Source organism: Solanum dulcamara, chromosome 9 (assembly GCF_947179165.1).
Source record: "Solanum dulcamara chromosome 9, daSolDulc1.2, whole genome shotgun sequence".
Classification (NCBI taxonomy): domain Eukaryota; kingdom Viridiplantae; phylum Streptophyta; class Magnoliopsida; order Solanales; family Solanaceae; genus Solanum; species Solanum dulcamara.
Window position 1 is genome coordinate 8,381,743 of NC_077245.1, and position 21,714 is coordinate 8,403,456.

A 21,714-nucleotide genomic window follows, 5' to 3' on the forward strand; every position below is an offset into this window, starting at 1 on the left:
TTTCAATAGGTGTAATTAATGCAGCCATGAATATAAACAAAGTAACACTTGGCTATTTCAACGTTTGCCACCACTACCTAGTTTTAAAAATATAAACAAAAATTTAACTAATGGCCTCAAAGAACCTTTGCATAGTCTCCTTGGGTCAACATTTAAATACACAAACAAATCTGTAACGGCTAGATCTTCCACTTCCCAATTCGAAATCCCAAACAATCACTAAAAAGAAAAAGATATATATAATCCAGACCCCAAAACCCCTCATTTCAGACCGCAACCGCTCTCCGATCAAATTCCGATAGCCGGCAAAATCGAGTTTTCTTTCCCATCGCCGGAAGCATTTAATCGGAGTTTACGGTTTTTTTTGAAGTCTCAAGATGGATCTTTCGCAAGAGACCGAAGATTACATTCGTGAATCGATCGAGTACTCTCTTGGTCTCCCTGTTTCCACACAAACGCTTCAATTAAAGCTTCGATCATCTGAAGAATCCCTCATTCGCCTTCGGGATCAGTATCTTTCTCTACGAGCCAAACTGAAAGAGAAAGATGAAACAATTGAGCGCACTAGGGTTTTTACCTTATACTCTCCTCTTTAATTTACTTTAACAAAAATAATATGCTTGTTATTAATTTGATGTTCTTTTATTTATCTTTGTATATGTAGAAAAATTCATGTGCTTATATTAAGATTCTATTTGATTTTTTTTTTCATTCTCTTAATTGTTAATGTTGTTACCTGTTAGGCTGAATCAAGTATGAATGCTTCAGCTCTGAAGAAGTTTGTGGAGGAAAATCAGAGATTGGCGGTGGAGTGTTCAAATTTGTTGGCTCAGTGTAAGAGGTGGGAGAAAGAGTGCGCTTTGTATGATCATGACCGTGAGGCATTAATGGATTTTGGAAATGAGGCAGATGAGAGAGCAAAGGAAGCTGAGATTCGTGTTCATGACTTGGAGGAAGAGGTTCGAAAGTTATCTGAAGAATTGCATTTCTACAAGTGTCAATATGAGACCCAAGTGGTATGTAATTCCCCTTTTTCTCTTGGTTCCCTCCCATGTTTAACTTTATGTTTATTCAATGTTTTTGGTGTCATTAACGAATTGTTTATAACTCATTTATCAGGCCAACATGAGCGACTTTCTTTTAATTTTAAAATATGATATTGTTTTGGATGTACTAACATAGAACTCCAAATGTTGTTTAAGTTTAGATTCCAAAGTATTTTGAACTTGATAAACGTGGAAACAAAATGATTTATTGCATCAAATTTAGAACCAGCTAAGTATGAACAGAAGTTGTGAAGAAACATTAGGGAGCCTTCATCACAATGTCCAGTCTGAGAAGCTTTCTTGACGCATCTTGAGAAGAAGTGCCTTAATAATTTGTTAAGTATATTGTCTGGTGACAAAACAACAACAGTGTCGTCAGGATAAAGTGAAAGCTTTTGAGAATTTGACAGAATGTTTCTAGTTAAATTCTCTATTGATAAATATGTTACTCTTTATCTTCTACATCAAAGTAATGTAATTATTATAATGTGATTGTCTAATAATGTTCGATACATTTGTTATTTCATGCTCTATCGACTGTATTTCATTAGATGCACATTAGATGATAGCACTGACCTACTCACATTCAAGCTTTTGACAGGAAGAATATTAGAAGAACTTATCATATTTAGATTGGTAGAAACAATTGTTTGATATATCAATTAAGTGAAAGAGTATTATATATATTGAAGTGGAGAAAGTGTTACTTTATATTCATTTACATTGCTATGGGAGAAATTTATTTAAGGAAAGAGATCAAGCTTTTTGGGAAGGACTAAGGAAAGAGTAGGTCAAGTTATTAGGAAAAAAAGTGTCCTTAACCTTCTTCATTTACAAAATTAGTAGTTTTTTCCTTCTATAACTAAAACTAACAAGTCATGCATTTGGTATTTGTCAGGAGTTGTTACAAAAAAAGTTTTACTACAATCAATTTTCAAAATATTTAGTGATGAGTAGGGAAAGACTTTTTTGTTATATGTTTGAAGGCAATTCATTTCATTGAAGACACCAAGAAGGTCTTATATACATACAACCAAAATGGGCTTTAACTTCCCTTTAAATGTTCTAGACTCGTTCTATGTGTTTAGGGTTAAATTCTCAGAGAATTGTTCTAGAGGTGTGATACTTAGGATGGTCCTTATTCCTTATTTAATGCTGTCCAGATGTTTTCTTTTTTCGAGTAATATAATTCCCCGTTTCATGTAAGAGGTTGTTACTAGTTTAGTGTATCAATGCTCTTTCCTTTCTTATTTTTCCATGATCATCCTATTTCATCACTTTTCATGGTCATTGTAAATCTCCAAAACCCATCAACGGACTAAGTTTTTTTTTCAATTCCTTGGGCTTTTCACCTCTAATCCAATGTATATTTTAGTAGTTATAACAACTGGCTATTTGCTTTAGAAAGGTTAAGTCATCTACCAAACACCCTACCTAGCCGTCCAGCTTTGCTCCTTGAGCGCTTGTACACTAAATTAAAGGACATAGGTGGGGATAAAAAGTTATATAGGCTAGCCAAAGCTAGATAGAGGAGGGCTCGTGACCTTGATCAAGTGAAGTGCATTAAGGATGTGGATGACAGAGTACAAGTAAAGGAGGTACTCATTAGCAAGAGCTGACAATCATACTTTCATAAACTCTTGAACGAAGAATGGGAGAAAGACATTGTGCTTGGGGATTTGGAGCACTCTGAAAGGTGTTGCGATTATGGGTATTGTAGGTGTATAAAGATTGAGGAGGTCAAGGGGAATGTTGTGGAAGCCGATCACGTCGTCGCCAATGGCGACTAGCGAGGTGACCCTTCATCGCTTATTAACTTTGTGGCGCAACCATCTTCAAAAGGTGATGCCATGGCGAGAAAGGCGTCACCTTGTGTATTTTTTGAAAAGAAGGCGATCAATTTAAGGTTTTAAAAGTTTAATTTTTAGGATTTTCTTTTCAAATTTGCACAGTTGCACTTGTAGACTGCGATTGCGATTCTAACCAGTCGACTCGACTAGACTTCTCCAGCGACTAGCCAAACTTTTTCGGCGACTCCAAAGTCCAACCAATATGTATTTCTTCTTCCTCTATTTCATTTTTCTTCTTCTTCTTCAGACTTCAGAGTTACTTTTACCTCTGTTTTTTCCCTCACTATTTTGACTTTTGTTTTGTTTTTCTCATTCAAGTTCTAGACTTTTAGTATCTACTATCTATTTTCAGTTTTTGAATTAAAATATTTTGCTAATATGTTATTGCTATTGAGATTTTAATTATTTGTATATGCAATTAAATATTTTATTTTTTTGGTATTAATTGGCACCACACTTCAAAAAGGCGAGCGGCGGGCCTTGTGGAGAGGCAAACCCTTGTCACCTTTCGGCGTCTAAAACATTGGTTAAGGGTGCTATTTGTAGGATGCATAGGGTTAGAGCGACTGGGCCATACGATATTTCAGTGAATTTTTGGAAGAGCACTGGTGGGGTAGGTATGGAGTGGCTGACTAATTTGTTGAATGTTGTTTTCAAGACGACGAAGATGCCTAAAGCATGGAGATGGAGTACTATGATTCTATTATACAAGAAGAAGGGTGACACTCAGAATTGCAATAGCTATAGGGCTATCAAGCTACTAAGCCATCCTATGAAGGTTTGGGAGAAGGTGGTAGAGATGAGGGTGAGGAAGGTTGTGACTATCTCCGAGAACCAGTTCAGATTTAGTCCAAGACGCTTGACTACCGAAGCCATTCATTTCGTAAGAAGACTGGTTGAACAGTATAGGTAGAGATCATCAACATGGAAAAGGCTTACGGCGGAGTTTTCGACCCAAGTGCCATAGAGCTGTTATATATGGATAATATGAAGGGTTTGACTTTGTTGATCGTCTCAATCTTTAACCATGAGTTATGATGTGGTTGAAGTTCTTCAATGGTAGCTTTCGTTAGGCCAAGGTCTCTCAAAACTTCTGTTCTGTCAATGTCTCGATTTTAGGATTTTAGACATAAGATCAATGTTATGTGAATCCTCCCATGTCGTTGCTGAACCGGTGTTGACATGACAGCATTGGCGTGCCAGTGGAACTGTTGTCCCTGTCCAGGTTCCAATATGGAGTAATTTTTGTTCTCCATTTCCTGTAACAGAATTGGGCTTTTGGCCCCTTTGCCATTACAGTTTCCTACTACTCTTTATTGGCCTTCTTCTTTTTGTTTTTGTTTGTATTATTATATGATGTGTAATAATATTATAAAAAAAGTAGACACTTAACTACAAAAATTATATTTATTTTAACTCAACGGCCTTTCTATATTTCGGATCCTAGGTTTATGTGATTTATGAATCTAAAACCTAGATCCAGTGTCGGATGCTCTACCGGTATCCATGTAACGTAATACTAAGGTAATGAAACTCCTGTCCAGACTTCTGTGGTTATGAGAATGGGAGAGCCTATTGGTCTAATTGTATTTTTCCTTTCCTTGATATCAGTAAAAGAACTGGTAATTGCTTTGTGAATAGCTTTCTTTCTCTTTCTCAGGATTCAGTTGTGCTTTTCATGTACAACGGTCATTCAGATAATTAGATTCTTCCTCTGAGAATATGTAATTAGCCCTCTGATTACTTGGAAACCTAGCTAATTGGCTGCTTGGAAAATAACATGTTCCATGTAGTCTGTCAATAGACCCTTGTGGTCGGGCCCTTCCCCGGACCCTGCGCATAGCGGGAGCTTAAGTGCACCGGGCTGCCCTTTTTTTTTATGTAGTCTGTCAATATTAGTTATAGATCCTATTTGATACATCTCTAGATTGCTTGTAGTCTGTCAATATTAGTTATAGATCCTATTTGATACATCTCTAGATTGCTAGAAGTAGAATCTTTCTTCTGGAGGCTAATTATTAGGTTACTTCACTCATACTTGAAGGATGACACAGCCACAGATGATGCTTCGGTGGAACAGAATCTGCTCGACAATTTGCTGGAAACTGTGATTGGTAGAGATGATGCTGCATCGACAGCACATGCTTTTCTGGAGGCAAATAGTGGTATAGAAGTTTGTCAAAGGTTGTTGACGAAGTGGAAGCGGTGAGTTCAACTTCTGTTTCCCCAAATGTCTACAATTTTGCATTTTGTTTTTATATTTTTAGCTGAGTGCCTTTTGCTTTGATAGATTGAGGCCATCGACACAACAGGTTATTGCTCTGGTTGCTGATGTCAATATTCTGCAGAAAGACAAGGAACATTTGAGGATAAACCTCCATAAAGCTGAAGATGAGGTGAGTAGATTTAAAGAGAAAGAAAGTGTTTGCTCTCCTATCAGCCTAGTAAACTAAGAAAAAGGGGTGATTTTCTGATTTTAGGTGAATGTATTGTTTGAACAAAACAATGTTTTGGATGAGGCGAATAAAAGGCTGATAAGGCTATACCAGAAAGAGAAACACACACCTGGTTCTGGTGGAAAACCTTCTTCTGGCAAGGTGAGCTTATATTAGTTTCTTTTAGCCTGGTCTTTTGTTTCCTCTCAATGTTGCGCTCATAGCTAAAGTTTCGGTTGACCTTTAACCCCAGTGCTCCCATGGAAACAAAAGGAAATCAAGCCCCAAGATAAGCAGTCCAGTGGAGGGAAAACTTGATTTCAGTGAGGTTGATTCTTTGAGGCAGCCTTTATCACCTTTACGAGAAAACTCACCTGAATATAGATTATGCAAGAAGTAGCAGGAGAAGGTCCTCCCCCCTGACCAGTTGCAATTTCTTTTAATCATTTTAGGCTATTCTTGCATTTAAAAGTGTTGTTACGATTCTCAGTAACTGTAAAAAGTAACTTACGACATTCTCATCTCCCCTATAGCCTTGAAGAATTTGGTCAATTTTCGTTGTTGTAAGGAAATTACTGTTAATCTGCTACCAATTTAGTCCTAGTATGGATATATTTTGCTTGTGTTATATTGCAAAGTAGGGATTTTTGGTTACTGCTTGATGCTTGATATGGATGAATCTAGTGACTGCTGCATGTGTTCTTGTGTTAAAAGTCAATGGACATGATTTGCATTGATCTTTCAGTATCCATATCCTAGTGTCGTGACGATTTTTTGCTCAAAATTCTACTCATCATTTGCCATGGGACTGAGACTACTGTGGAGCCTCCTTGTCTAATTGTTAAATCTATGAAACCGTGAAAAGGTTTTTTTCCCCGCTTCGAAATTTTTCAACAACAATAGTTTCCAAATTTATGATTTGCTTCGATTTGATGGTGGTTGGTTATTTTTGTTCTTAGAAGAGGAAATCTTTTTTTTATTATTTTTCTTGGATGAAAAATGTGAGTTCTTAGATCTTTTTTTTTTTTTTTTTTTTGGAAGAATGAGTTCTTGGGTTTTGTTGTTAGAAAATTGGTCATACCTCAGAGGAAACTTAAGGTCTAAAGCATTTTGGGGTTGGCTACGGGTGGGATTCTATATCCTTGACAATTTTATGATGTAAGAATGGGATGGATTATATTATTTGCAGGCTTCTTCTTTAACTCTTAGAAAAAGAATGGTTTGACATAGTAACAACAAATTTAAATAGATAATATGAATATATGAAAAATTTATAGAATTAAAGAAAATCACTCTTTTTCTTTAATACTCCCTTTGTCTTAATATATATATATATATATATAGTTTCGTAATTTAGAGTTAATTTGATTAATTGTTGAATGTAAATTAGAGTAGATTATTTAATATTTTAAATTATTTTTTTAAAATCACACGAAAAACATTAGAAGGTGTCGTTCATCTAACATTGATATATGTACCAAAAGCAATATAATGAAAAAAGTATATTATTTCATTTTTACTTGTTCACTTTAGATTTTACATGTCTTTTAAAAAATAATGATTAATATGTATATTTATCACAATATCATATTAATTGATGTAGAGCAAAATAATTTGGAGAATAAGTAATTAATGTTGAAAATAAAACATAATTTATTTTTATTTTTTCCATGTTGAAAATAATAAATAAAACTAAAAATCTATTTTTAAAATAATGAAAAAGTAAAAATAATTATATTATTAAATAAAACTAATTTAATTTGATTTTTCGAAAAATGATTTTATTGTAGTAAGCGGTTTATATAGACGTGAAAATTCCAGTTTATGAGTCTTATCCAGTTGCCAACTAGAGCTGCCTTGAATTGCCCCCATTTACACAAGTCTTCAATGGCGTTACTTCGCCTACTGTGTTGTCCATCCCTATTTCCTTCATCATCATCCACTTTGTTTCCCCTTCACCATCATTCTACAACTCTCCCCATTTTACTATCCCCTTCTTCCATTTCTTTGCATACTCATTCTTTCTCCCCATTAAACGCTATCAAACCTCAAAGACCTTACCTTTACATCTCCAATTGCTCTTCGTCCGCCCAAATTCCGGAAACTCAACAAGACCTAGAAGAACAATTACAAGATGAAAGTTCGAAAAGAAGAGTTCTTGCTCAGAATGCTCCTTGGACTTATACACCAAATGACCTCCGCCCTCTATTTGAGAAATATGGTACTGTTGAAGACATTGAGGTTTGCACCTTATGTAAATTTCTGGTTTTTGGTATGGAGAATTTTATTTTCTATCGAAAATGTTTTAGTTTTCCTTTTTAAAATCCCTTTTTAATAAGAAAAAAAATGAATATCTCTTTGCTCTTTTGTCAAGTTAAACCAGAGAAACAAATTGAAACTGAGAGAGTAACTTGTGAAACAGTTTCTAGTGTTTGGTTGAATATAAAAGTAACAACATATACAGTGTAGTCTCACAACTGGGTCTGAGGAGGTTAGAGTGTATGGGGCAGTGCTAGCTTTGAACTTTTAGTGGTATTGGAAATTGGAAGTTAGTTGAAGTTAGTGTAATGGATTAAGAATTTCGGAAAGGAAATTGACTTACTTCCATAGGTGAAAGAAGTCTATTTTGATGGAGAAATTTTCTCTGTAATCAAATACTGGACTATAGGTGACATAAGATAGATAATTCTTTGTTGAGTGTAAAGTAGGTGAGATGATAATGATACTAGATGCAGTATAAGGTATGATGATGTTTTTTAGTATTAAAGGTTGGAAGAATTGTCTTCATGTTGGTTGAATTTGGTGTTATGAATTAAGAATTGTGATATTTGGAAAGGAAAATGGTTTCTAACCATAAGTTAAGGAAGTCATTTTTTCCTTTTGATGAAGAATTTTTTCCAAGGAAATTATCTTATAACCAAATACTGAAAAATGGTTTCAGGTGGAAAATATGTTTCGCTGTACCGAACTTGCCTGAACTCATTATATCTCTTTAAGGTTTGATTATACTAAGTTTCTCTGAGATGGGTTTGTTGTCTGTTATTTGTTCTCAAGGTTGCAATGTATAACAAGACAAGAAGCAGGGGTTTAGTCTTTGTCACAATGGGTTCACATGAGGAAGCTAAGGCAGTTCTTGAAAATCTTGAAGCGTATGTAAGGATTTCGAATGTTGACTCTTCTTGGAAAATTCTGTCACTATTTGACTTTTTTGAGCTGAGTTTGGATTACATTATTGGTTGTCAACACTTGACAGGAACTTGAGGGTAGACCTTTGAGACTTGCATGGGCTAAGCCAAAGACTAAGAAACCTTCTTCTCCACCTCCATCCAAGCCGCTGCCTATACACAATCTCTTTGTGGCTAATTTGCATTTCGAAGCAAGGTCTAACGACCTGCTGGAATTCTTTAAGGCTAATGGGGCAAATGTTGTTTCTGCTGAAGTCATATTCAATGATAATCCCAGACGATCTGCAGGATATGGATTTGTTTCACTTAACACCAAGGAGGAAGCTGATGCAGCATTATCCTCATTTGATGGAAAGGTAATTTTGGGTTTGGCTGCTTGTTATGATGAATTTCAGTTTCCATTTGTTGAATGTTCATTGCGGTTTCTGTAGTTATTTACTCTTTTTTCATGGTTGGATCTGGTTAATGTAAAAAACCTGATTTGAGTATAACTTCATCCATAGGAATTTATGGGGAGAGCTATAAGGGTAGCACAGAGTAAAAGATTTCTGAGAGAAGAGACAAAAAAGGCTATCCAGTCCCAAGAACTACCATCTGAATTGATCTCTGTGGCAGAATGAGCGAATGCTGCTGAAATTTGAAAGTTATTCCTATGATGAAGTGAGTTTCCATGACTCTTTGTTTGTATAGAAGAATCAGGCAGATATCTTCAAAAATTTTGTATCAGAAATTTTTATATAGCTTCATGTACGTTCCCTGTTTCTTTGGTTTCCTCTATTACCCGGAGTACTTTCTGTTCTCTATCACTTCTTTTTGTTTAGAGGCGTTATTTAATCAGGCATAAGTTTCTAGAGAAATGTTCATTACGCAAATTGAATACAGTCCGAAGGTGACATCTCTTCCAAATTCTCATTGCAAGAGAATAACTAACAGTAGGCGTATTCTCTATGATAATTGAATGCAGTCCCTACGTGACATGCCACGTATCCTTCAAGTTCTCATTGCTAGAGAATCAGTAATTCTTTGTCTACCCAGAAATATGAAAATGCGTGTTGGTGACATATCGGTGCTCTGGCTAGTTGCAATGAAACAATATTTACTCTGGCAAATTATGAATCATTACAGACTTCCCAACACTTGATATGTTAAATTTTTTATCAACTTATTGTCCTTTTTGTTTAGAAGTTTGATTGAGCCCGTTTGGAAAACCAACTTCAAGCCCCTTTTTAGCTTTTGGACGTATTTGTCTAATGCTAACTTTAAGCCATAAAGTTCTTAAAGTCAGTCAAAAATGAAAAGTTAGGATTGCTAACTTTTTTTTCTAAGTGCTTAAAGTCATTTTCTTTGACCATGAAAATTACTTTTATATCCCTTATATTTTAACTAAATTCCCAAACTACCCTGTTTATTCTTTTAACCCTAAAATTCACATTATTTTCCTCATTTAAGCACTTTTATCCAACACTCAACTTCTTATTTATAAAAATAACTTTCAGCACTTCAAAGTTCTAAAAACACTTCATACATAAAAGTTACTTTTTTTAAGCCCATCCAAACGTGCTCTAAATCAATTCACTGTATGATATTTTACAGATCTATGACACTACTGAGTTGTGGTCGGGGGTAGCACAATGGAGTAGGATCACATCTATCTGTTTCTTCCCATGTATTAGTGTCTTCATTTTGTCCCTTTTTCCAACATATACACTCATCTCCTTAATGTTATGAATTTGAGTCGTAGTTTTTCAAGATTAACTGTCAAATGTCCTCCTTGCATTCACCCTACTTAACATTCCATAAGTAACATCCCAATACCCTGAGTACCTTACTTTGTCTCTGATCAAGCTCTAGGCCGCATTTGCTCCTATTTCCTTGTACTAATTTAACAATTCTCAAGTGTGTAAGGTGCACTGTTCTCTCTATCGCACTTCATTTTCCACTTATTTGCATTATCACTTGCTTTGTCATCTATTCTTTATCTTGACAAATTTTAGTCTGATTTAAGTTCTTAGCACCGACATCTTGAATCAACAATTAAAAAATCACTTTCCAGCTTTTAGTACCAACTGTTCCTCAATTGTAGCTGGTATCACAGCATTTTAGTTTTCCTCACTCACTCTCCAGCTGCCTAGTCCCTGGAATTGATCTTTTAAGTTCACTAAACATATGCACATCCTTTTTTCTTTTGGTATAAGGCAAGGTTTATTGTTAAGCTACCATGATGGTACTAAAAAGATACAAAAGACCTGCAGGGAACGTCCATGCAGTCAGTTACATCCTTCTTCTAAGTAGGTGTAACAAACTCATATATTGACTAAGACTATCCACCATACTTTTACTCCAGAATATAAATTTTGGAGGCATTTATCCTTGATTCTGGAGATATAATTGTTCCGACTTTCAAAACACGTCTTGTTCCTCTCTAGCCAAATGATCCAGAATATACGTACAGGGATGGTCCTCCAGATCTGCTTCAACGCTCTAGGAGTTCTCTGATGTTGCCAGCATTCCATCAAATCTCTTGCCTTCAGTGGCATTACCCAATAGATTCCACAGATATTTAGGAACAAATCCCAGCATTGTCTAGTTAGTTTGCAGAGTAGGAGGAGGTAGTCTACTGTTTCATTCTCACATAAATAGCATCAATTGCACAATATGAATCTTCTTTTCTGCAATTTGTTTGTTTTAGCCCGGCCCCCCAAGAGGCAACCCACCCAAACCATGCTGCCTTGACAGGTGCCTTAGTCTTCGTAATCGGCTTCCAAGGCCAGTTATCATCCCATTGATCAGCTTGCTTCATTAGTAAACTATAGCAGTTGCTAACTGAGAAACTATTGTCTTTACTTACTGCCCAACTGAATGTATCCTGTTTTGAATAATCTGGAAGAGCTCTGGCATCTGAAGTAAGTGACAAAAGTCTTCCACTTCCCAGTCATTCAAGTTTCTGCTGAAGCTTAAGTGCTACACTGTGCTTGAAAATAACTCTTGACACCATGTAAAGAATGGATCTTGGGCCTAAATCAACTCCGAAAGGTAGCTAGCTAGCTCATGAGGGAGGATTACCAAGACCATATTAGGAGATCACCATCCCATTAACCAGTGATGTGGAACTTCTTCACACCCCTCACACCCAGGCTAGACATCTAGAGCATAGGCAAGGGGTCCAATAGCGAGTGAAATGGGTCCTGCACTAATACCATGTAAAGTATGGATCTTGGGCCTAATTCAACCCCAGAAGCTACCTCATGAGGGGAGGATTGTCCAAGACTATATAAGGAGACCACCCATCATGTTACCACTGATGTGGGACTTCTTTTTCCCATATCACATCATACTTGTTGATTCTGTGTCTCCATGATTTGTACTAACTCGTGAGAACATGGGTAAAACCTGCTCCACCTCCAGCCATGCTCGGACTTGTTTCTGCTTTTATAGAAACAGCAGTTTCTTTATTATTCTCTCATTCTCCATAATCAAAATGAAAAGATAAAGAAATCTTCAGAATCCTGTTATCTTGGGGAGTTAGCAAAGTGTGATCTACCATGTTAGACAAGTGGGGAATGTTAGCTAGGTTAAGTTGGGCTAAGATCCTGGCTACCAATTAATAAGTGAAGTGTCTTCTTTACCCAAATTAAAGGCCACAACTCTTATAACAGGAGATAACACTTGAACTAGACATTGTTTTGTACTAATAATGCCCTTTGAAGTACGAATGGAAGTTTTCTTTGATGATACCAAGTGCAAACCAATGTATAATATATGTTCCGACAATTCAAATTCGAAAAGTAGGGCTCATACTCTACTTTTGGTGCCTTAAGCATGTTTCTTTAAGAAGTCCGTGAAATCATAAGGTTCAATAGTTCTTGGAAATGTAATTTACATTATCACGGGTGCAAGCATCTTCTGTTTAGCCACTAACATGGACAGATCTTTTTAGTCCTTTGACTCCTTAGAAGCTAAAAATACACTTTATAGAATCTGCCAGTTTACTCCTTCAATGCTGACCTTTTGCTATAACATGAAAAAGATCACTTTCCTAGTTTCTTTTAGACCCCAAATATTGCCAATTCGATGTAACCTAAATCCTGAAAAGTAGCTCTAGCATCATTTTGTGGTGCTTCAGCTCAATGGCTTTATGGGGTTTGGAAGTGAGGGTTTGGAAATTTCACCAAGTGTAGCTCCTGAACTATGACATAGTCTCTGGAATTACTTTTCAAAACAATTCGTCACCTATATACAGGGTTACATTGATGGATTTACAGAGTAACATGGATTCACATGAATTCAACAGTTTTTTACGAAACCCTATATACGTAGTAGGAAATCCACTAAATATCTATGAATATGCAACTGTGAATACAGTTATTTTTGTATATTACTTGAGGTTATTATACGAACTCATAAACTTCAAATCATGAATCGTTTTGAGTAACTTTTTTTTGCCAAAAGCTAGAGCTTAAGATCTTTTAAAGAAGGTACTCATGCAAAAAAGGGAAACCCACTAAAGATTAGGAGTGATGTTGAAGTGCTACCAAAATTTCAGGTGAGATGTAACATTTGGCTGGATGCTATTTCTATAATTAGCTAAACCTCCGAATCCCATGTCAGAGAGCTCTTCTTTTTGGTTAATACTTTTGATCTTTACTAAAACCAGGAAATTTTGGATTTTTTTAGCTGTTATTTTTGGTTAATACTTTTGATCTTTACTAAAACCAGAAATTTTTGGAATTTTCTGTTCATTTTTGTTTTTCGAATAATGCTTCATTGGTCCAATTTTTTGAATTTTTTTTTTTTGGGGGGGGGGGGGGGGTGGGGTGGTGGAGTTTTTGTACTCGGTATCCAATATCCATATTGGTGTTTCAATTTTTTTTCCATACCAAATGCTCAAATGACTAGGAGCCCGTTTGAATGAGCTTAAAAAAGTAACTTTTATGTATGAAGTGCTTTTAGAATTTTGAAGTGCTGAAAGTTATTTTTATAAATAAGCAGTTGAGTGTTTGGATAAAAGTGCTTAAATGAGGAAAATGACTGAATTTTAGGGTTAAAAGAACAAAAAGGATAGTTTGAGAATTTAGTTAAAAGATAAGGGATATAAAAGTAATTTTCATGGTCAAAGAAAATGACTTTAAGCACTTAGAAAAAAAAAGTTAGGAATCCTAACTTTTCATTTTTGACTAACTTTAAGAACTTATGGCTTAAAGTTAGCATTAGGCAAACACGTCCAACAGCTAAAAAAAGGACCAACTTAAAGCCCATCCAAACGGGTTCTAGATGAATCATATCTATTCAATCCTCGTTGGTCCATCCTATCTTATAACTTCACAGGCAAATGATGGCAAATGATCAAGTTGGAATTAGGGTAGCTAAAAAGGAGCAGGCGCAGGAGGGGAGCAGTTGGCCCCATCCCTCTGGAGCCTAACGAACCCAACAGAATTAGTTTTCGAATTCTCTCAAGGACCCGTTTGTCCATAGATTTTATTTCAAAAAATTGAAATAATATTTGGAGATTATCTTAAATAAGTGTTTGTTATAATCAATTTGAACCATTATTTCAACTTCAAAGTCCAAACTTAAATAAACTCAAAACTTTTAACTACCAAATACGTTTTTTTTCAACTAAACTTCAAATAGTGCATTTATAGTAACGTAAGATTTAATATATGCATGACTCACTTTCAAACCAACTATCAAATAATTTTTAAATTATTTTTCAAAATTTAAGATTATATATCAATTAATATAATATTATAATAAACTATTCATATTAATTATTATTAACGTGCAAAATTTAAAATAAATAAGTAAAAATGAACGGAGGAATATTAATCAATAAATTTTCAAAAGGCCATTTATAGCACGCCACTTAATCCCAAATAAGTTGGTATCATCAATGTGTGATTCAAATGAAAAATAATTATGTTAGAAAAAGTGGAATTGAAGGAGAATAAAAGTAAACTAGACCCCACCATAAGAAATGATCATTAAAGGAAAATTTATTTACTTTGAGAATGATTTCTAAAGATAACAATATGGGGATTTGACATCTAAATTGTTGTTAGATTGTCTCACTCGGTCGTTTTATGAGAGCCGCTATCGTAGTTTTCGCGCTACTCCTATATCACCGTTGTACACTTGGCTTCATCTTATTCGTAGATATAATTTGAAGATTACTTAGAATTTAGATAGTTCGAATTGCAATTTTAAGATCACTGAACTTTCTTTTCTTGTTTAATAAGTGTGAAAAAAATTATGATCAAATTGCGATATAAAATTGCATATTTAAACATAGATTTAGACTATTTTCACACTATACATAGTAATAATAATAAAAAATACAAATTTCTATAATCATATAGGATGATCATATAGGATGATAGAAAATTAATTTTTCTAAAAAAACAGAAAATAGGAAAGTAAGAAGGAAAAAATGATGACACTTTTATTGAGGTAGGTCCTTTACACCATTTTTCTATATTTGCGGAAAGAAGTCTCTTCATAATCATTTCTAAAATAAATAATTGTGTAGTTTTTTTTTTTTTTTTTTGGTGGGGGGAGTGGTGGGGGGTGGGGGACGACCTTTATGTCTTTCGTACTTCTACAAAATTCTTTTAATATAGTTATATATAGACTATAGTGTCACTTTATTCTAGCTAATAATGAGACCAATCTAATATATATTATCTTGAATCTTTTTATCTATCATTATTCCTAACATAAAGAGAGTCCATATATACTTTATATATGCAATTCCCCGAAGTTGTTTGAAAAGTGTTCTTCTTACTCTCAAAAATTACTTCTTGAAAAAAAATGTAAATTTTACCAAAACATCATACAGTAATTAGTTGATGAGAGAACATTTCGAGAATTTATACATTTATTTTCATTTCTATTTTAACTGGTGGCATTGGGACTTTAGGAGGGGGAGGGGGGGATTGGAGTGAAAAGTAAATTAGTACTAACACGTTATGGTCAAACATATATTTGATTCCACATGACTTGTTCTCTACGCATTTCACATAATGTAATGTTTCAACACTCATGTTTTTCATCAGGCAAACAAGAATATCTTAACTAACATCATTTGATTTCCACCAACCTAATTCTTCTTGGCTAGAAAACAAAGAGATAAAAATGACCACTTTTTCAAGGCATTAGGTATAATGTGTGTCAAACTGAAATTATGTGACATCCCCTTTACAACTATATATGCACCCCCTTACAAAAATATTAAGTGACCTACTCCATTTCCTTTTCAATGCATTCTATTATATAAGGAAATCCTACCAAAGGCATTCTTCACTCAAAATTCAGAAAACCAATCACTATCTCTCAGATTCATTAAAAAAATGGGAAAATTTTTGGCTGGGATTTTTTTGTTCATGTGTTGTGTTGCTCCAAGTTTGGCCAAGGTTCATACTGTTGGAGACTCAGCTGGGTGGGGACTTAGTGTGGATTATGGCACTTGGGCAAGTGGAACAACTTTTAATGTTGGTGATTCACTTGGTAAGTTTTCTCCTCCATATATACACATTATTTTTTAAAAAGAAAATTGACTTAGCTATTCGAGAAATATCTTTACATATGAAAATGTTAAGTAAGAATAACACTTCCACTATTTCGATTCATGTGACACCATATTACTGTTGATAAACTTTTAAAAAGAAAGATAAACTTTTAAACTTGTAATTTAAAACAAACTTTAAATATATTAAAAATTGTCATTTTCACCTTGGTCCGCTTGAAAGTAATTCTCAATTTTTGACGAATTTTTTATGGGATTCACATTCTTTATTGGAAAACTTTTTTTGCCGAATACCGTACGTTGGCTACAGATTATCTCATAAAAATTTTAAAATTAATTAAGTTACTTCTAAATATAAAAAAATAATATTCTTTTCGTGACATAAGTGTTAAAAAAGGAAAATTATCTTACAACACAAAGGAAGTAACTAAAGTATACATTAAAAGTGTAAAGAATTCTCCAACTATCAGTGTAATTTAATAAAAACTTATTTTACGTGTATATAGAAATTAAACTCGTAATACAGTAAATAATAAATATATTTTTTTATATTTTTTATTTTGCAGTTTTCAACTATCCTAGTGGTCACACTGTGGATGAAGTAAGTTCCAGTGACTACTCTTCATGCACTGCCGGTAATTCCATCTCGTCCGACAGTAGCGGCGCCACCACTATCCCTCTCAAGACCCCCGGCACTCATTACTTCATTTGCGGCGTAATGGGCCACTGCAGCGGCGGCATGAAGCTAGCCGTCACCGTGGCAGCAGCAGCCGGCGGCGGTGGTGGTGGTTCCACCACACCATCACCCGACACCACCACACCGTCAACCGGAACCACCACCCCTAAACCTGACACCACCACTACTAGCACTAGACATCCATCGGCATCAGTAACTTTGTCACCATTTATCCCTTTGTTAATTTCTGGGGCTGTTGCTATATTTAGTTATTTCCTTATTTAATAATTTTCTTAGCCAGGATAGAGGCAGTGCCCACCCCACCCCCCACCTTGTGACCATTTTTTTTCATTTACTTTTTTTTTCTATTTGCTTTGCTTTTTGTAAGTGGTTGTGTTGATAGGATGTCTTATTTTCAGTTGTGATTTCTTCGCATGTCATGATCAGTCATTTAGTAAAATATTTCACCCGTTTCATTTTACTTGATCCTTATATTTAAAATAGCTATTTTATTTTATTTGTTCATTTTAACAAATTTTTATTATCATTTTTAGTCAAATTTAAAATCATTAATAAGGTTAGACAATATTATCACAAACATATTGTAACACGACATTGCTCTTTGGTTGGGCAAGCCTTAATTCTGCAACGAAGAGGCTAGCCCATGGACTATTGGACTCATTTTCCTTTATTAAAGAGAAAATTATGTGAATAAGCAAATATGTACTAATTAATTAGTTAATATATTTATAGTTTTGCAAATTTACAATTCGTCACTAACATTTAGCGTTAATTACGGTTCGAGTTTGTATAATTTGCACGTTTGTATAATATAATTTGTATAACTTTTGTATAATATAATTTGTATAACTGTTTAAAGTTCAAATATTTGTGTTTGTAAAAATTTGTTATTTCGAGTTTATACAAAAATAGCTCAATTATTCGTGAATTATACAAACAAGGCAGCTTAAACTATAGCTACAACATGTAAGTTTATTATAATTTATGTAACTTTTGTATAATATAATTTGTATAACTGTTTAAAGTTCAAATGTTTGTGTTTGTATAAATTTGTTATTTCGAATTTATACAAAAATAGTTTAATTATTCACGAATTATACAAACAAGACAGCTTAAACTATAGCTACAACACGTAAGTTTATTATAATGGTTATTTGCAAAATTTCTCCTTATGCAAAAGCCTAGCCCAACTTGGGTCTAAGACTGTCTAGTTTTAAGACACAACACTAGAATCTAAGATCTACACTATATCTTCCTCATACCTACATGTGATTATACAAATTAATAATTCATGAGATATTATCACATTATTGTGTTGTTGATATTGTTTCTTGTTTTCTGAATATTATGTAATGATTTCCTTGTTATTTCATACATTATCTTTATTTCTGTATTTTCCTTTTCAAACTGTTTTATATGTGTTACTTGAGTCAATGGTCTTTTATAAACAATCACTCTATCTTCACAAAGTAGGAGTAAGATCCGCATACACTTTACCCTCTCTAGACCCTGGCCACATGCATATTACACTAAATATGTTGTTGTTATTGTATGAGAAAACTTCATATTTTATTTTTTTTCTTCGCATTTGGAAACCCATTATAGCTAAGACACTTGAACTTTATTGAATTGAATCTTACAAATTTTGTACTATGTCCCACATTATTATCTGCCAAAATCAAATTTGTGTGGGTCAATAAAATTGGCCATAATATATTATCTAAAACTGATTACATGATCTAATCAAAATCCAACTCCTTTAGGATGGGTTGGGTTACTTGCTGAGCCACCACAATTCACAAAATAAGTCCACTTCAATAGTTCTAAGCCCAAGACTATACTCGAGTGTCACCTTATTCAATAGGGCAAATTACACCCGGTGGCCAAAATAATTACTCAAAAAATAGTCATTCGTTGTATAAATATGTATAGTCAATGTATAGCTAATGTATAAGTAATTTATATTGTATAATTAGTGTATAGTCACTATATATTTCCTATGATTTTGACTATTTTTCATCTAAATAAAACATGACTATATTTATCGTAAACTAATTAGTTTTTGGATATATTTAAAATTGTCCCTATTCAACATCCAAATTCCATGCCATGTATCAAGAGACATAACATGCCAAATAAAATCCAAGCCCAAAGATTGTTTCTCTAGTCAAAGTGAAGGCCCATTGAAGCATTTCATGTATTAAAACAACTTCTTTAGTCAAATCAAAAAGGGCATTATCGCATATGAAAATTTTGTCGTTATGATATTCAAGCTACGAATCAAATAAAGAGGAGAACTTTGTTTACAACAAATTAAATGTTTCTAGTACTTATCTATGGAGTAAAAAAAGTTGAGATAAAAGCATAAATATTTGATACTTTATTGTTTCTAGTACTTATCCGTGGATGAATAAAAAATCCACTTATTAAGAAAATATTTTCCGCTCATACCCGACGCACCCTAAGCATTTGATATTTTTACGTCTCAAATTGCAACTAAACGTGTAATTACCCCTCCACTTCCAAGTCGATAGTGTTCATAATTGGTACGGAAAAATCAATCAAATAGTCGATAGCGTTCATAATTGGTACAGAAAAAATCAATCAAATATTTTGCATCTTTAAGACTCAAAATTCATCAATATATATCTGGAGAGATCGTTTTGGTACTTTAGGGAATTAGGACATATAATCCATACACAAAACATACATGGTACTTACTGTTTACTAGTACTTTAATTTCAGTATTATCTTATACTTGATACAATAGGATCGATGAAACACTATCTTTGAACAAAATAGCTTATGATAAGTAGTAGATCTCGAGAGAGAATTTTTTCCCAAATTGGATCGTACACAATATTAAAAATATATTTAAACTTTATAGTTAATTAATGCGGTAATACAAAGTGTTTAGGTTCACCGATTAAAAAAAATCTTTTCAAACTACAAATAATTATTTTTTTGATTTTCCACTTGTTATTCGATATTTCAATTAAATTTAAGTTACACACTGCAAAATTCATTCAAAAAAAACGCTCTCGATCAAAAAAATCATACACAAAATTTGACTCTAAAAACTTTAACTAAAAATAGAGCTCCCATCAATGCATCATAACAAATGTTGGTAACTAAGTACTCACTCCGTTGTAGATTAGTTGATAGGAAAAATCAATAGGAAACATGGAACAAGAATTAACAAGGTGTAAGTCATGTTAAGTGTTGGAGGGACCAGTTTCCTACCCAAATGTCTCTATCCGCCGTACTTGAAGGTCTGTCATTTGGCAGAACCAAAAGAAAATGGAAATAATGATCAATAAATAACTTAGGTTTACTTTACTTACTCCAAGGTATGTTAACGTGATTCCGACTTTATCGGCCCCCAGAAGCACATGCCTTACTGTAACAAAAAGAAGTTGCTTCTACAAACAGCTGTCAAACCACGTGGCTCTCCTACGTAATTCCCTATCACTTTCTTCTTCTTCTTTACAAAAAAAAATTTGGGTAGAATAGAAGAGCAAAGGAAAATGAGAAACCAAAGGTGCCGAATAATTTTAATTTTTCAAGTATTGTTACTCCTAAGAATCTGAATTTTTACGGAAATGAAAACGTAAATTGAAGAATACGAAGGAGTAAAAATCATAATGCATCATAAATAAACAAAGAATCCATAATAGTAATGACAGTGGTGACAATAATAAACAATAACCATAGTAAAAATCAAATCAAATCAATAGCATGTACGCAGTCGTCGTCATCAATCACCACCCACGGGTAAAAGTAAAAAATAAGCAAAAGGAATAATAAACATCAACGAGTAAGATGAAACTAAAAATAAAATCCTAAAATCATAAACATCTCTCTCCGGCAAATCCAAATGCAAATATTTCCTCAGATCTAAAACATCAAAGATGCAGCGAAGATCGCTACAACAGCAGATCCGGCAACGGCGACTCTGTTCAACGAAGCAGAATTAGGAGAATCAGTTGGAGAACCGTTTGGAGTAGCTCCGATGGATGGAGGACTAGCACCGCCGGCGGAAGGAGAAGACGCCGGAGTGTCAACGGTTGGTGGAGCTGGTGGCGATGAAACTGGAGAAACAGTAGGTGAACTAGCAGTAGGAGATACTGAAGGAGCAGATACTGGTGTAACAACAGCAGTCGGAGGACTTGCAACCGGCACCGGAGATGCCTTTGGTGAAGCTACCGGAGATGCTCCCGGAGCTTGAGCAAAAGCAGATCCTGTGACCAAAGCGAACATGAAAGCGACTACGATCATTTTTGAGTAAGACATTTTCTCTCTCTAAAACAGCCTTTTCGTATAGTGATTTGTGAGTAATGAGAAGTTTTTAGAGAGAGAAAGTGTATGTATTTTGGTAGAAGAAGAGTTGTAGAGACGAAGAACACTGGCACAGGGAATGGAGTATATATAGGAGGGAAATGAGGACAAATTAAAATGAAAATGTTTAGTATGATTACGCCTTTTGTTTCCCTGTAGAGAAATCAGGAGCGTACACGTGTATAGTTGGATGATCGAACAGATGAAACGTTTGTGAAACTCTAAGGACCGTTTGATCACTTAATTATTCGCATCAATTATGGTTACCGTTATGATTGGCACGTTCTAAGGTGGAATTATAAACTTTGTTTTTGTGTTGCCCACCTGGTTGATGGGACCACACAACGTTTTGAGTGCTAATAATAGTCAACAGCCAAAAAAAAACAATTAGGGATTTGATTTTGGCTTAAAAGGGACGGGTTTTTAGTCGGATAATTGAGAGATATTAAAAATGTGAATTTAATGAAAATGTCATGTGGTAATTAAAAGGTTATGTGGCAATTTCAAATGTTATTTTAATAAAAAGGAAATTGGTTGGTTATTTCCAACAAAACAAATAACGTTTAGAGGGTTATGCATATTCAAAAAGTTGGATGGCAAGGGCAAACTTCAAATCGAGGGTATATCTAGATATTTCTGTA

At 34.3% G+C, this 21,714-nt stretch overlaps 4 protein-coding genes across 4 annotated transcripts; 3 read left to right on the forward strand and 1 right to left on the reverse strand.

Annotated features, from left to right (window-relative positions):
- The first annotated feature begins 123 nt into the window (after window positions 1-123).
- LOC129904575 (uncharacterized) lies at window positions 124-5,959 on the forward strand. Its single transcript, XM_055980136.1, has 6 exons — window positions 124-569; window positions 744-1,016; window positions 4,941-5,101; window positions 5,187-5,292; window positions 5,377-5,493; window positions 5,585-5,959. The coding sequence occupies exons 1-6, from the start codon at window positions 378-380 to the stop codon at window positions 5,729-5,731; spliced, it is 996 nt and encodes a 331-aa protein (XP_055836111.1). The 5' UTR covers window positions 124-377; the 3' UTR covers window positions 5,732-5,959.
- Window positions 5,960-7,147: 1,188 nt separating this feature from the next.
- LOC129902678 (28 kDa ribonucleoprotein, chloroplastic) lies at window positions 7,148-9,277 on the forward strand. The gene is made up of 4 exons (XM_055978042.1): window positions 7,148-7,572; window positions 8,386-8,484; window positions 8,585-8,872; window positions 9,020-9,277. Exons 1-4 carry the CDS (start codon window positions 7,156-7,158, stop codon window positions 9,134-9,136), a joined length of 921 nt encoding a protein of 306 aa, XP_055834017.1. The 5' UTR covers window positions 7,148-7,155; the 3' UTR covers window positions 9,137-9,277.
- Window positions 9,278-15,738: 6,461 nt separating this feature from the next.
- LOC129902947 (blue copper protein-like) lies at window positions 15,739-17,200 on the forward strand. Its single transcript, XM_055978395.1, has 2 exons — window positions 15,739-16,019; window positions 16,605-17,200. Exons 1-2 carry the CDS (start codon window positions 15,863-15,865, stop codon window positions 16,997-16,999), a joined length of 552 nt encoding a protein of 183 aa, XP_055834370.1. The 5' UTR covers window positions 15,739-15,862; the 3' UTR covers window positions 17,000-17,200.
- A 3,165-nt stretch (window positions 17,201-20,365) lies between these two features.
- LOC129904449 (classical arabinogalactan protein 5) lies at window positions 20,366-21,141 on the reverse strand. The gene has a single exon (XM_055980021.1). The coding sequence runs from the start codon at window positions 21,026-21,028 to the stop codon at window positions 20,633-20,635; it is 396 nt and encodes a 131-aa protein (XP_055835996.1). The 5' UTR covers window positions 21,029-21,141; the 3' UTR covers window positions 20,366-20,632.
- Window positions 21,142-21,714: the final 573 nt, after the last annotated feature.

Excerpts from the sequence above, each read along its gene's own strand:
- LOC129904575 (XM_055980136.1), top strand. The coding sequence starts at position 378 with ATGGATCTTTCGCAAGAGACCGAAGATTACATTCGTGAATCGATCGAG. Across the intron at positions 5,293-5,376 it reads TCCATAAAGCTGAAGATGAG|GTGAATGTATTGTTTGAACA; the intron begins GTGAGTAGATTT and ends TTCTGATTTTAG. Across the intron at positions 5,494-5,584 it reads GAAAACCTTCTTCTGGCAAG|TGCTCCCATGGAAACAAAAG; the intron begins GTGAGCTTATAT and ends CTTTAACCCCAG.
- LOC129902678 (XM_055978042.1), top strand. The coding sequence starts at position 7,156 with ATGAGTCTTATCCAGTTGCCAACTAGAGCTGCCTTGAATTGCCCCCAT. Across the intron at positions 8,485-8,584 it reads TTGAAAATCTTGAAGCGTAT|GAACTTGAGGGTAGACCTTT; the intron begins GTAAGGATTTCG and ends AACACTTGACAG. Across the intron at positions 8,873-9,019 it reads TATCCTCATTTGATGGAAAG|GAATTTATGGGGAGAGCTAT; the intron begins GTAATTTTGGGT and ends CTTCATCCATAG.
- LOC129902947 (XM_055978395.1), top strand. The coding sequence starts at position 15,863 with ATGGGAAAATTTTTGGCTGGGATTTTTTTGTTCATGTGTTGTGTTGCT. Across the intron at positions 16,020-16,604 it reads TAATGTTGGTGATTCACTTG|TTTTCAACTATCCTAGTGGT; the intron begins GTAAGTTTTCTC and ends TTTATTTTGCAG.
- LOC129904449 (XM_055980021.1), bottom strand. The coding sequence starts at position 21,028 with ATGTCTTACTCAAAAATGATCGTAGTCGCTTTCATGTTCGCTTTGGTC.